The sequence below is a fragment of the Thamnophis elegans genome, chromosome 3, assembly GCF_009769535.1.
Source record: "Thamnophis elegans isolate rThaEle1 chromosome 3, rThaEle1.pri, whole genome shotgun sequence".
Taxonomy (NCBI): domain Eukaryota; kingdom Metazoa; phylum Chordata; class Lepidosauria; order Squamata; family Colubridae; genus Thamnophis; species Thamnophis elegans.
Window position 1 is genome coordinate 75,824,109 of NC_045543.1, and position 12,671 is coordinate 75,836,779.

The 12,671-nt window shown below is 36.7% G+C and overlaps 1 protein-coding gene across 2 annotated transcripts in view; it reads left to right on the forward strand.

Annotated features, from left to right (window-relative positions):
• PUM3 (pumilio RNA binding family member 3) overlaps positions 1–12,671 on the forward strand; it is a 33,842-nt gene that overhangs the window by 5,035 nt on the left and 16,136 nt on the right. The window contains exons 3-9 of one of the 2 annotated variants that reach the window (XM_032213942.1): positions 5,183–5,362; positions 5,744–5,879; positions 6,373–6,448; positions 7,421–7,514; positions 8,210–8,276; positions 9,836–10,010; positions 12,566–12,669. In XM_032213942.1, the coding sequence (XP_032069833.1) occupies positions 5,183–5,362; positions 5,744–5,879; positions 6,373–6,448; positions 7,421–7,514; positions 8,210–8,276; positions 9,836–10,010; positions 12,566–12,669 (832 nt within the window). The remainder of the gene's footprint in view (positions 1–5,182; positions 5,363–5,743; positions 5,880–6,372; positions 6,449–7,420; positions 7,515–8,209; positions 8,277–9,835; positions 10,011–12,565; positions 12,670–12,671) is intronic. The other variant, XM_032213943.1, reaches the window with a different exon arrangement.

Genomic DNA, 12,671 nt, shown 5'->3' on the forward strand with positions numbered 1-12,671 from the left:
GCATGTCATTTGTAAATCCACTTTCAATTCAGTCTCAATCTTCTCAGATGAGACTTGTTCCTTTTCTAGAGCGTCTTTTAGATATAGCCTCCACAGAGATTGATATCATTGTTGACACTATTAAAAGTAATTTGAGTAAAAAATATTGTTAAAAATATCCTTTGATACATCAAAAGTTAGAATATTTTGCTTTATTCCATAATTATAAACTGAGTTTGTGCTGCTTTAGTTGTAAATTCAACTGCAATCTTATTGTTGTTGTTTTTTTAAGTCCAAAGCAAAAGCATTTTCCCAAGGGAAGGATTCTCAAAATCTTAATCATCCTTTTGCTGTATATTTAACAACATGTTAAACGTTTGGTTAAAATCTTTTTTTTTTAGTAAGGATTGAAGAAAGCTCACTGCTGTCAAAGTTGCCAGTCCAAACATTTCTAATAGCTGAAAAGCAATTAACAAGAAATTTCTTCAAGTGCTTAAAAAATGAAATATGCAAACTAACATCCTTTCAAAGGTGACAATCATAGTTTAGAAGATTCTTATATCCTTGTCTCCCAGAGCTCTATAGCCACTGGAGACCATTATCTTGTGTCCTCCTCATGAGGAACAGCTGTCTGGAACTCTTATGGGTGATCTCAAGCATTCCTTGTCCAAAGAGGTACTACTGAAAAGCTGGGGTGTATGGGATGTTTAGGGAGGGTACTTGCTGATTCAGCAAGCTAGTTTACTTGCTGAATCTTCGTTCAGCCACACCTGATAACTCCACTTTTTGTGATGCCACCTTCAGCTCATAGTTTCTTCCTTCATTAGTTATCACAATATATACAGTTTGATTGGGGTGGGGTGGGGGATGGGGAATCAAAATAAGAATTGCATTTTTAAACTTGGCTAATAATAAAAAACATATTTTCATTCTTGTGTACCATCATCTTACCCATCAATGTAGGAATGGGGAATCTATATCCCTCCAGATCCTGCCCAGCTACAACTCCCAGCCCCATTTGCATTTAGGAATAGTTGATTGGGACTTCCCGGTGTGTGATAGGAGGTTTAATAGTTGCCCATTTGAATAGTAATTATTCCATAATACTGGCAGAGATTGGCATTTGCAATACAGTCTCTAAATGTTGCAGAGCAGTTTTTTCTTTCTAGAGTCCTCACATTATTGTTTGAAAATTAAATGCTTGTGCATACTGGTTTTTCTGATGTTTATTTTTCAATCTTTTGAATATTTTGTTTGAAACCAAAGAAGTTTTTTCATGATCTAAGTATGTTTATCAACAATGTGGACTCGGGACTTCCTGTGGGCGTGGCCTGTTGCCGAGGAGGGCTCCACCGAGCTCCTCAGAGATCTGGTCTGTATATCTAAATAAGATCATAGATAGCACCCCTTTTTGGCTAAGAAAGGGGCAGGGAGGGTAGCTCCGTAGGTTAGGGTCTATTCGTAAGCCACAGCCTTTTTTTTTTTTTTGGCTGTGGAAGAGATTAGATCCAGCCGAAGCGGAGCCTTTATCTCCGGCCAGTTCCTTCTCAGCTGCCTTTTTTTTTTTTTGGCAGCCCCAGACAGGCTAGCCCCCCCCAGGACAAAACAAAGTTTTTTTCAAGCTAGAGTTGATACGGGAGGGTACCACCCCTGTGAGATTTATGCTTTTATTACTATCTTAAATACCAGCACCATTTGCCTTAAAGACTTCTTTGTTTAAATAGACTTTAAAATGGCGATTTCTCTCCGTGGATGATTACTGGATGTACTTAGCCGGGCTTATCTTCCTGCAGACCGCTCCTTAACAAAATAAACTCTTTTTCTTTGGAAATAGAGGGGAGCGAAGCACTGCTTACTTGTTTATCTATTATGGCACCCAGATCAAAGAAACGTCTTGCTACAAATGTGTCTAAAGAATTTAAACAATCTTTTTTGGAAACACAGCCTTTGTCTCCTACGCCCTCTACTGGAGAAGTTTTAACACAGGAATATCTCTTTAAAATATTTAATGCCCTTAAGCAAGAACTTAAGGAATTTGTATTGCAACTTTATGAGGATCTAAAATCTAAAGTTAATCAAATGAAGGCGAATACGTTTGCAGCCGTGTCTGCCCTGTCAGATTACTCTGCTGAAATAGAGAACAGATTGGAAAGTCTGGAGAAGGCTAATTTTGATTTGACTACCAATATTCAAATTTTACAAGAAAAAATTAGAAATAACGAAGAACAGCTTATGACGCTAAATTTTGATAGGAAGGCATTTTCAATAAGAGTCAGAGGATTCCGTGAAAAGGAGCAAGAGAATTTGAAACAGACATTTGCTGAAGCCTTCAGCCATGCGCTGGGAAGCCCGGGACTTAACCTTGATTGGCAGATTCGGAAAATCTATCGCCAGAACTCATTGATAGCGGAACAGCGACAGCTCCCGAGGGACATAATTATACATTTCTCTACAAAAGAATCTAGAAACGCGATTGTGCAAAAGTTTCATAATAACAGTCTCCGAGTTGATGACCAGGACGTGATTGTCTTCAAAGATATACCTTTCCAAATGTTGAGAGCAAGAAGGGACTACGCCTTTTTAACTAAAGAGCTTAGGAGTCAACAGATTCGATACAGATGGGAGGCCCCTGCCGGCATCACGGTTACATTTGAGAATCAAAGATTTCGTCTTAACTCTGTTTCGGAGGCTCAAGATTTCTATTGTAGGATTCTGAAGGCGGGACTTCCTGACGCGCTTGGAAGAGAGGAGAGACAAGCGGAAGGAGAAAGCAAACGGCTGGCCATGCGGCTGCAAGATGGAGGGGGTAGCCCCTCCTCCCTCGGAGAAGCAGAAGAACGCAGATTGAGAATTTAGATACTTCAAAAGACTTCCTAAAGTTGAGGACTGAATGGGGGTTTGAGACCTCTCTCCGGTAGAAAAAGTGGACTAATTTTTATCAGAAGGGAAAGCTGGGTGAAACTACTTTGAGCTAGATTCTAAAGTAACGTTAGCATAAATCTGATAGTGGTTAAAAGAATGCGGAATGATTTATGTTGTTTAAACTTTGTTAGATGGGACTATTTTAAAATAGAAGGTTAACTGACTCTTGCTGAAAGCATTATTTGAATATGACCCATGCTATTTAACTTTTATTTGAAGGGAAAGTTGGTTGTAATAGTTCTGAGTTATTTTTCAAATAAACGCTAGTATAAATTTGATAGTGGTAAATATTAGACAAGCAAGAGATGAGGGTAAAATGCATGTGGAATGAACTACGTTATTTGTGGTAAATATCAGACAAGCAAGGGATGAGGGCAAAATTTACGTTGTTTAAAGCTTATTAGAACAGGAAGCCGCTTGGGATTATCTTAAGATAACTGTAAAAAGAATGTGGAATGATTTATGTTGTTTAAACTTTGTTAGAAGCGACTACCTTAAAATAGAAGGTTAACTGAATCTTGCTGAAAGTATTATTGGAATATGTGGAATGATTCATGCTACAAATCGCTCTGAGTTATATTTTAAATAAATGGTAGTACTACGTTATTTGTGATAAATATTAGACAAGCAAGGGATGAGGGCAAAATTTACGTTGTTTAAAGCTTATTAGAACAGGAAGCCGCTTGGGATTATCTTAAGATAACTGTAAAAAGAATGTGGAATGATTTATGTTGTTTAAATTTTGTTAGAAGCGACTACCTTAAAATAGAAGGTTAACTGAATTTTGCTGAAAGTATTATTGGAATATGTGGAAGGATTCATGCTACAAATCGCTCTGAGTTATATTTTAAACAAATGGTAGTATAAATTTGATAGTGGTAAATATCAGACAAGTGGGGGATGAGGGTAAAATACATGTGGAATGAACTAAGTTATTTAAATTCTATTAGAAGGGGAAGTCGGTTGGAATTACAGAAATTGATTCCTGTGTAAAGTAATATCTGATCTACGCTGCTTAACTTTACTAAGAAGGGGAAATCGGGTTAGATTATTTTGAATTACTGTTTGAAAAAGGGGTAAAGAAAGATCATTTACGTTGTTTAAATTTTACTAGATGGGAAAGTTTGATTACTTGTCTGTAAAGTTATATTTGAATATATGGCATAAACTACGCTGCTTAAATCTTACTGGAAGGGATCATGAGGTTTAGGAAGGGAACGGGAGAGTCTACAGAAGGTTGGGGTAAATAGCAAAGAAGTAAGAGATGAGAATAAAATATAGATAGAATGATTTATACTATTTAAGCATAGATAAAGATGGGGGGCTGAGATCAACACAAAGAGTGGTTTCTTTTTTTCTTTTTTCTCTTTTCTCTTTTCTTTCTTTCCTTTTTTTTTTTTTCTTTTTTTTCTTGTTTTATTTTTTTTTTTTTTTTTTTTTTTTTTGATATATTACTTTTATTTTTTAATCCATATGTATACAAGATATCTTAGATAGAAGGTAGTGCCAGGTGTGGACCCTGGGAAGTCGGGAGGATTAGGGATGGGGATTGTGGGGGGTGGGGTGGGGGGTGTTAATATAGTTTTAATAAGAACAAGAATGTATTTATATACGGTGGTTCTTTTTTTTTTCTTATTATTATTATTATTATTATTATTATTTTCCTTGGTTTACTTTACTTTTATTAGATCAAACAACACTCGAATAAAGGCATACACCAAGGAGGGAGGTAGAGGGAAGGAAGAGGGAGGAGTAAGGAAGGAGTAAGGGGAATGTAAGGAGTAAGGGGAATGTAAGGAGGGTGTCTGGGGAGTAAGGGGAGAAGGAAGGCTTGAGGGGAAAGGGAAGTAGGAGGGGAGTGTTAGAGGGAGAAAGGAAAGTTGGAGGGGGTAGATGGGGTGTATGGAGGACGCAAGGGTTAGGTGGGGTTGTGAATGATGAGTTGTGTTTCTTTTTTACTTGTTCGTTTTATTCCCTTTTTCTTTTTTTTTTTCTCTTTTCTTATAGTAAATACCCTGTATATAAATGATTGCAAATGGAATGTGAAAATTGAATAAAATATATTTCCTACGTAAAAAAAAAAAAAATAAAAAAAAAAAATAAAAAAAAAAAAAAAAACAATGTGGACTCTACAAAATACATTTTAATTTCAGTTGATGAAAGTACTTGGAGGAAAGGAATTAAACTGTCAAAGCTGGGTTAAGAATAAATACAATATAATACTTATAGTATAAGCAAATTGTTTGTTGACTTTGGGAACTTTTTCTCTAAAACATTAAAGCAGATCCTGGTCATCCAAAGAGAGTCATTAGAAAAAATGAAGATATAAAACCCACATTTAAATCTAAGAAAAATGAAAAAGGAGGCAAAAAACCTAATAAAACTGGCACGAAACATTGGAAAAGTAAGCAACTCTCAGGGAATGTTTCCAGAAAGCGCAAATTTCAAGGTGATACAGAAGGTAAGAATGTGCTTCTGAAAGTTAAATGTACTAATCTAACAGCTGCCTTCAACGGTTTTGCAGTTTTAAAAAGGGTCCTTGGGTAGAAAGGCTATAAAAGAACCTCTGTCACTTCCAAATCAGACCACACCAAAATAGACTCAGGTTTTGATTCAACACTGATACAGGTTTTAGACGAAGAGGCCTCATTTAAAAGTTAGCTATTTCTTCAAAACCTGTCATTGCTGAAATTACAATTAGGACACAATGAACCAAAATTACTTGAAGATCTTGGATGAGAACCCAGAAAAACATAACTTTAAACATTTGGTGCAGTATTAATTAGTACAGATGGTATTCACTACACATTAACCTCGAAAACGACATTTTGTTTATCATTAGGCTCCCAACCTAAAAAGCCTAAGTGGGCTGACATCAAGAAGAAAAAGAAGGAAATAAAACAGAGCCGCCAGCTGAATGAGAAGACCAATTATGACATAATTATTAAAGGAAAACAGATTTGGGAAGCTCTACGGCGGTAATCATCATTGCTACAGTTGTATAGTCAATAACTTAATGTCTTTGTGTTTTTCTTCAGTATAGAAATTTACTTTGTGTGGAGGTGATCTTTCTGAACAGTCAAAGATCATCTACAAAATTAAGGGCTTGGTTGATATTTGGATATGATAAATGTAGTAGTAATGTATGGTGGGTAGGTGGGGGGATAAATGGATGGGTGGGTGGATAGATAGATAGATAGATAGATAGATAGATAGATAGATAGATAGATAGATGATAGATAGATAGAATCTTATAAAGAAAATATAACACAGAATGAGATAAATTGATGCCCAAAAGGCTCAACTTATAAATTATTCGGTGATATTATTGTGTACCTAGTTGATCTAATCCATGTGCTGTTGCAAATACATTTATCCCGATAGTTTAAGAGTGCTAGCAGATAACTAGAACAGTTTAACTGTCAAAACAAAAATAATAAACTATTGGTTTACTCCTGGGTGCAATTGTAGAAAAAACTGTGACAAGGAAAAACGCAAGAAGCTGTTGAGTGATCTTCAGAAGTTACTTCATGGAAAAATTAAAGATGTAAGAAATATAAAATATGTATATATTTTGAAATACAGTAGATGCAGTGCAATTGACAAATTGATGAATAGTGAATATGTGAATAGTGAACAAGTTTATTCAAAGATACGTTACTTTTCTCCATAGGAGACAAAGCTGAAATTTGGATGATCTCATTTCCTTTTTTTTTTTGCATAAACCTGCCATAATTTATTATACTATAAACAAATAACTATCACTAGCTACCCAGAGTTATGATTGTACGATGGATGGCCATATAAATTGAAATAATTACAGTTAGTTCTCGACTTACAACAGTTCATTTAGTGACCCCTAGGGGTTACAACAGCACTGAAAAAAGGGACTTATGACTGTTTTTCACACAACTCTGGCAGCATCCCCATGGTCACAGGATCAAACTACAGATGCTTGGCAGCTGACTCATATTTATGACAATTGCAGTGTCCTGGGGCCCCATGGTCCCTTTTTGTGACCTTCTGACAAGCAAAGTCAGTAGGGAAACTAGTTTCATTTATCAACTGTGGCAAGAAAGATCATAACATGGGGCAACATTCACATGAAACAAATGTCTCATTTAGCAACATAAATTTTGGGCTCAATTGTGGTTGTAAGTCAAGGACTACCTGTAAATACCTCCTGAGACTTAAGAGAGAATAAATGTGTAAGAGGCTAACATACAATGAGATCATTAGAAAGATAACAATTTGTAAGAACTACTTGGCATTCCAAATCTTCGAGAAGTGAAAGCTATTGAAGAAATACGTTTCAGATTAGTTTTATTTCTTTTTGGAAGGCATACAATTCTCGGTACTCTTAGGCAATTTGATTTTGTTCCATATGCTATTGTATTTCTTTATAACTCCACCAGTTATAGTAATAATCTATTTACATTCTTGCTAAATATTTAAAAAGTAGCAAGCTTCACCAAATAAAATGCTACCTAAATGACATGTTAAGTTTCTCTCTCCTCAGATGGCATTTGCTCATGATTCCACTCGTGTCATTCAGTGTTACATTCAGTTTGGCAGTGAAGAACAAAGGCAAGAAGTATTTGAAGAATTAAAAGGTAACACTTCCTTAAAGAGTCTGTGTTGGCCTCTAGAATACTTACCATATATTTCGGAGTATAAGATGCACCAAGATTTTGAAGAGAGAAATTAAAAAAAAAAGTTTCTGCACTCTGCAGACCTCCCAAAAACGGCCTGTTTTCCATGAAAACAGGCCCATTTTTTGTCCAAAAAAAAAAAGGCACGCATAGCCTTTATGAGGCTTGTAGATTGTTCCTGGGGGCTGGTGAGGGGCAAAAAATGAGCAAAAAACCAGCCCATTTTTCACACATTTTTGCCCTCCCCAGGCCCCCAGGAACACTCTACAAGCCTCCTAAAGCAGTGGTTCTCAACCTGTGGGTCGTGACCCCTTTGAGAGTTGAACGACCCTTTCACAGGGGTCGCCTAAGACCATCGGAAAACATATTTTCAAAAAAATATGGAAAACATAAAATAATTTTATGGTTGGGGGTCACCACAACATGACAAACTGTATTTAAGGGTCACGGCATTAGGAAGGTTGAGACCCACTGTCCTAAAGGCTATGCACTGCTATTTTTGCAAAGGGGGCGGGGTTTCGGGAGGCCAAAAATTCTGTATTCCATGTATAAGACGCACCCAGATTTTCACCCTTTTTTGAGGGAAAAGGTTGCGTCTTATACTCCAAAAATACAGTAATGGGGGCAGTTTCTCACTATGGTTTTTCGTCCCACAGAAAGTTTCACAGAATTAAGCAAGTCCAAGTATTCTAGGAACATTGTGAAGAAACTTCTCATGTATGGGTAAGTATTCAGTGCATCCATATACTTCGTTCCTGCATAGCCTCATAGTTGACTAAAGAGCAACAGTGCTTGTTTCCTCCTGTTTTGTTTGAATTGGAGAAAAAAAATGGGTTCTGAAACACTTTTCTTTAGAACAATGAGTGGAATATATAAGACTAACTATTTCTATGCCTTTGCTGTACAAAAATCTCTAAAAATTACACAAGAGAAGGGCTTTTCTAAACAGGATTATTCAAGCTTTTGGAAAAATTCATTTTAAACCATGAAACAGATTAATAACTGAGAGCGTAGAGAAGTGGGTCTCACTCTGACTGGATCTTCATTTTTCAAAAAGATGTTAGAATCCCAAAATAGTAAAAAAAAACTGTTATTGAAGATACAAGGAACTGAAAGTAATAAGGGAACAAAAATTATTCTGCTGACTTTTTAAAAACAGTTTTCTTCTTCTAAAAACATGGCAAAAATGCTAGCAATATGTAACTCTCTTTTGGAAATTAAAGTTATTCATATTCCAAGTTTGTAATAATTGCATGAATTAGCCATACCTTTACTTTTATAACAGCAATTCCTGGGCAAAGCTTAACAAGGTTGTGCAAATCCTTGGAAAGCGATGTGGAACACATGGACACATTTATAAAATAGTTCTTTTTCATTTTTAAAGTATGTCTATTTTCAAATATGCACAGCTGTTCCAAAGCTGTCTGTTCACATGTGTCCATGTGTAACTCCAAAATTTATGTCCTGTTGTTGTTGTTGTTGTTGTTGCTGTTGTTGTTGAAAGTGTTAAAAGGGGCTTTGCAAAATAGAAATGTAAATGGAACCATTTTATGATTCCACCATGTTCCTAAATATGCTTCAGAAAGTTGTGGAACAACTTGCCTCCAGATGTTGTGAAAGTGTTTAAGAAGATGTTGGATAACCGTTTGCCTGAAATGGTATAGGGTTTCCTGTCTAGGCAGGTGGTTGGACTAGAAGACCTCCAGGGTCCCTTCCAACTCTGTTATTCTATTCTATCACTGTCACTTTTATGAAATTTAATTGCTCAGAAATAATTTAGTGAGGTCTTTTTTTTGTACTTTTTTTTTCTGATGCCTGCTTAATGTCTGAGAAATGCTGGTTTGACTTAACTAAATATGAGATTCTTTGCTAAAATAACTCCGAATGGAATGCCATTCTTTATTGTGGATGAACGATTCACGGTGCAAAATAACTTTGACAAAACCATTTATAAGTTCCTTATAAATTCAGCTTAGTGTAAAAGGCTAATTCCAATCCTGCCTAAAATTTGGTGTACATGTCATAAAACTGACGAGGTGGCCTTTAATCCCCTCCCCAAATGCATGGGGAAAAATAAGGGGGAAAAGGGCCCAAACATGTCAGCCTCACTTCTAGATGGTAGTATATCATCACTATATATGATCCCTGTGACCCCAGGAACCAGGGTTAAGTTAGAAAAAATAATTTTCCTGACTGAAAAAGTAGCTCATTCTTGAGTTAAAATCCTTGATTTTCCTTTGTCCTTATTTTCTCTTTATCCACTGTATTTATTTTTGAAATAGAACAAAACCACAAATTGCAGAAATAATCAAAAGCTTTAAAGGTGAGGTTAAAAAGATGTTACGGCATGCCGAAGCATCCACAGTGGTGGAATACGCCTACAATGATAAAGCCATTCTTGAGCAGCGGAACATGTTGACGGAGGAGCTTTATGGTAATACATTCCAGGTCTATAAGGTGATTATTGATACACTTTTTTCTTCAAAATCATTTTGAGCTTTCCTTTGTGTTATCTGACACCTGAAATGACTTTTGAGTTATGACGGAAAAGTAAGGGCAGGCAAGTCAAGGGGGAAAAATAGTTTGAAGACACTTCTGTATACCTACACATTGCTTCTTTGGGGCATATGTACCATTAGCTTCTCTCAAAAACCTTAAATTTTTCCTTGAGCGGAATAGTCTGGAGGCTGCAGGATTTTTGCCTTTTTTTTTTTTAACCAGAGAAATATAAAGTCCAAGGATGCAAAAACCTGTGATCTTTCAAATATTGTTCCATTGCAATTGGCAGTTTGGTAGATTAGTCCCAGGTGTTAGGTTAGAAACGGAGACAGTGAGTTCTAGCCCCGTCTTTAGCACAAAGGCAAATACAGGTAATCCTCAACTTACAACCACAATTGGGTCCAAAATTTTTGTTGTTAAGTGAGTTTTGCCACATTTTACGATTTTTCCTGCCACGTTTGTTAAGTGAATCGATGCAGTTGTTAAATTAGTAATATGGTTGTTAAGTGAGTCTGAATTCCCCATGGACTTTGCTTGTCAAAAGGTGATCACATGATACTGGGACACTGCAACCATCATAAATGTGAGTCGGTTGCCAAGCATCCAAATCTAAATCATGTGACTGTGGGGATGCTGCAATGGTCATAAGTGTGAAAAATGGTCATAAGTCACCTTTTTCAGTGCTGTTGCAACTTTGAATGGTCACTAAATGAACTGTTGTAAGTCGAGGACTACCTATAGATGACTTTGGGCCAGTCCCTTTCCTTTAGGCTTTGGCAGTGAGGAGCCTGTCCTGGAAATGTTTCTATGAAAACTCCCTACAATTACCAGGAATCAAGACCAACTTTTAGGAACCCAAGAAACAAAAAAACATTTGGGTAGTAAAGATTCCACATCTCTGAATTATGGAACTTTTTTTGCAGTTGTGAAAAAAATAGATATCTTTTAATATTTAATTAACCTTTAACTTCATTGAAATAAATGCATTCAAAATAGTAGTTATCCAAACAAATGCAACCAAGAATGACCATATCAGAAATGTGGAATTTAACATGTTGTTTGTTCTGAAAGTTGATTTCAACAGCTCTATGTTTTTGTGTATTTTAATCTCCTTGGTATAAAATTTTGGAATCTAACCTGTATTGGCAGAAGAAGTATTTTGTAGCGCATGGGTTATAAATTGTTACAAGCGAGCAGATGGCTAACATTCATATGTAATTCTAATTTAAAAAGATAGAAATTTGTAATTGAAGTGTCGTACTTCAAACTTTGTCTTAACTTAAAACGATAAATTCCATTACACAACAATCTGTTTTATCAGAATTCTTACATTTAAGTAAGATTGATAAATATTTTTAAATAAAAACTCCTAAACAGAAAGTACATTAACAGGAAGTTTGGAATTTTTGATAGATATATTCTATAAAAGGTGATTAACAATTAATGTGGTATTGTTGAGGTATTACACAGCATGTGCCATTATGTTTATCATATTCTTCAAGAACAATATTCATTTTTCATTACTAGTTTCTTGAGGGACACCCATGCTAATTTTTTTTGAAGCAAGTGTTCTTATAGACTTTCAGGGTCATAGACTTATTGTGATATAAGGTTTATTGGATCAAGTAGGCTATGATTACATATCATATATGATCCTCAGGTTTGTTTCAGAGACTCAGTTCAGAGTGACTTTATTCTGTGGTGTCCAATTTGGGGTTAGGTTGGGCACTCCGTAGTAAATAGAAGCTTTTCCAGGAGTTCAGTTTCAAGAACCCTTGTAGTATTTTTATTTCAGATGTTATGTCTGTAGTGGTTCCTAGTTATCATCTCAATCTTAAACCTGCTTTATTTTGCCTGAGGTCCTAGACCTAGAGCAGTGATGGCTAACCTTTTTTGGATTGCGTGCCAAAAACGGGGGGAGCAGAGGCAGATTATGCATGGGTGTGCCCATACTCATAATGCTATGCGCGTGACCCCCCCTCCCCCGCTTTTAGTGCGCGATGGACCCATTTTTTGCCCCCCAGAGGCTTTCTAGGAGACTGGGGAGGGCGAAAACAGTCTTTCCCTCTCCTGGAGGTGCTCTGGAGCCTTCAGGAGGCTTCTCTGAAGCCTCCGGAGCGCAAAAAATGGCCCTATAGGCAAACTGGAAGTCACCGTTCCCGAACTTCCAGGTTGCCTGTAGGGATGTTTTTCACCCTCTGGAGCCTTCAGGAGGCTTGTGAAAGGAAGCCTCCTGAAGCCTCCGGAGGGCGAAAATTGGCCAAAAAAGAAGGCTGAAGTCTGCTGGCCAGTGTGCACTGCAGCTGACAGGGCAACACCTCGCGTGCCATAACAAATGGCTCCACGTGCCATAGGTTTGCCATCATGGACCTAGAGTCTTTGAATTAATCCGGCAAAGTCAGAGTGCCAGATTAAGCCATAGTTGACTACAAGTGAGAATTTTGGATAAGTTATGTTAAAACCTTTTGTTTTCTTTGTCATTTGGTTCTATACTTTTTTCTGTCTTGTTTCAGACAGCAGATCAATCAACCTTGGGTAAAGTGCTAGAGATTCAGCCCGAAAAGCGAGAAGCCATTATGGATGAGATGAAACAGATCCTTACCCCAATGGCTCAAAAGT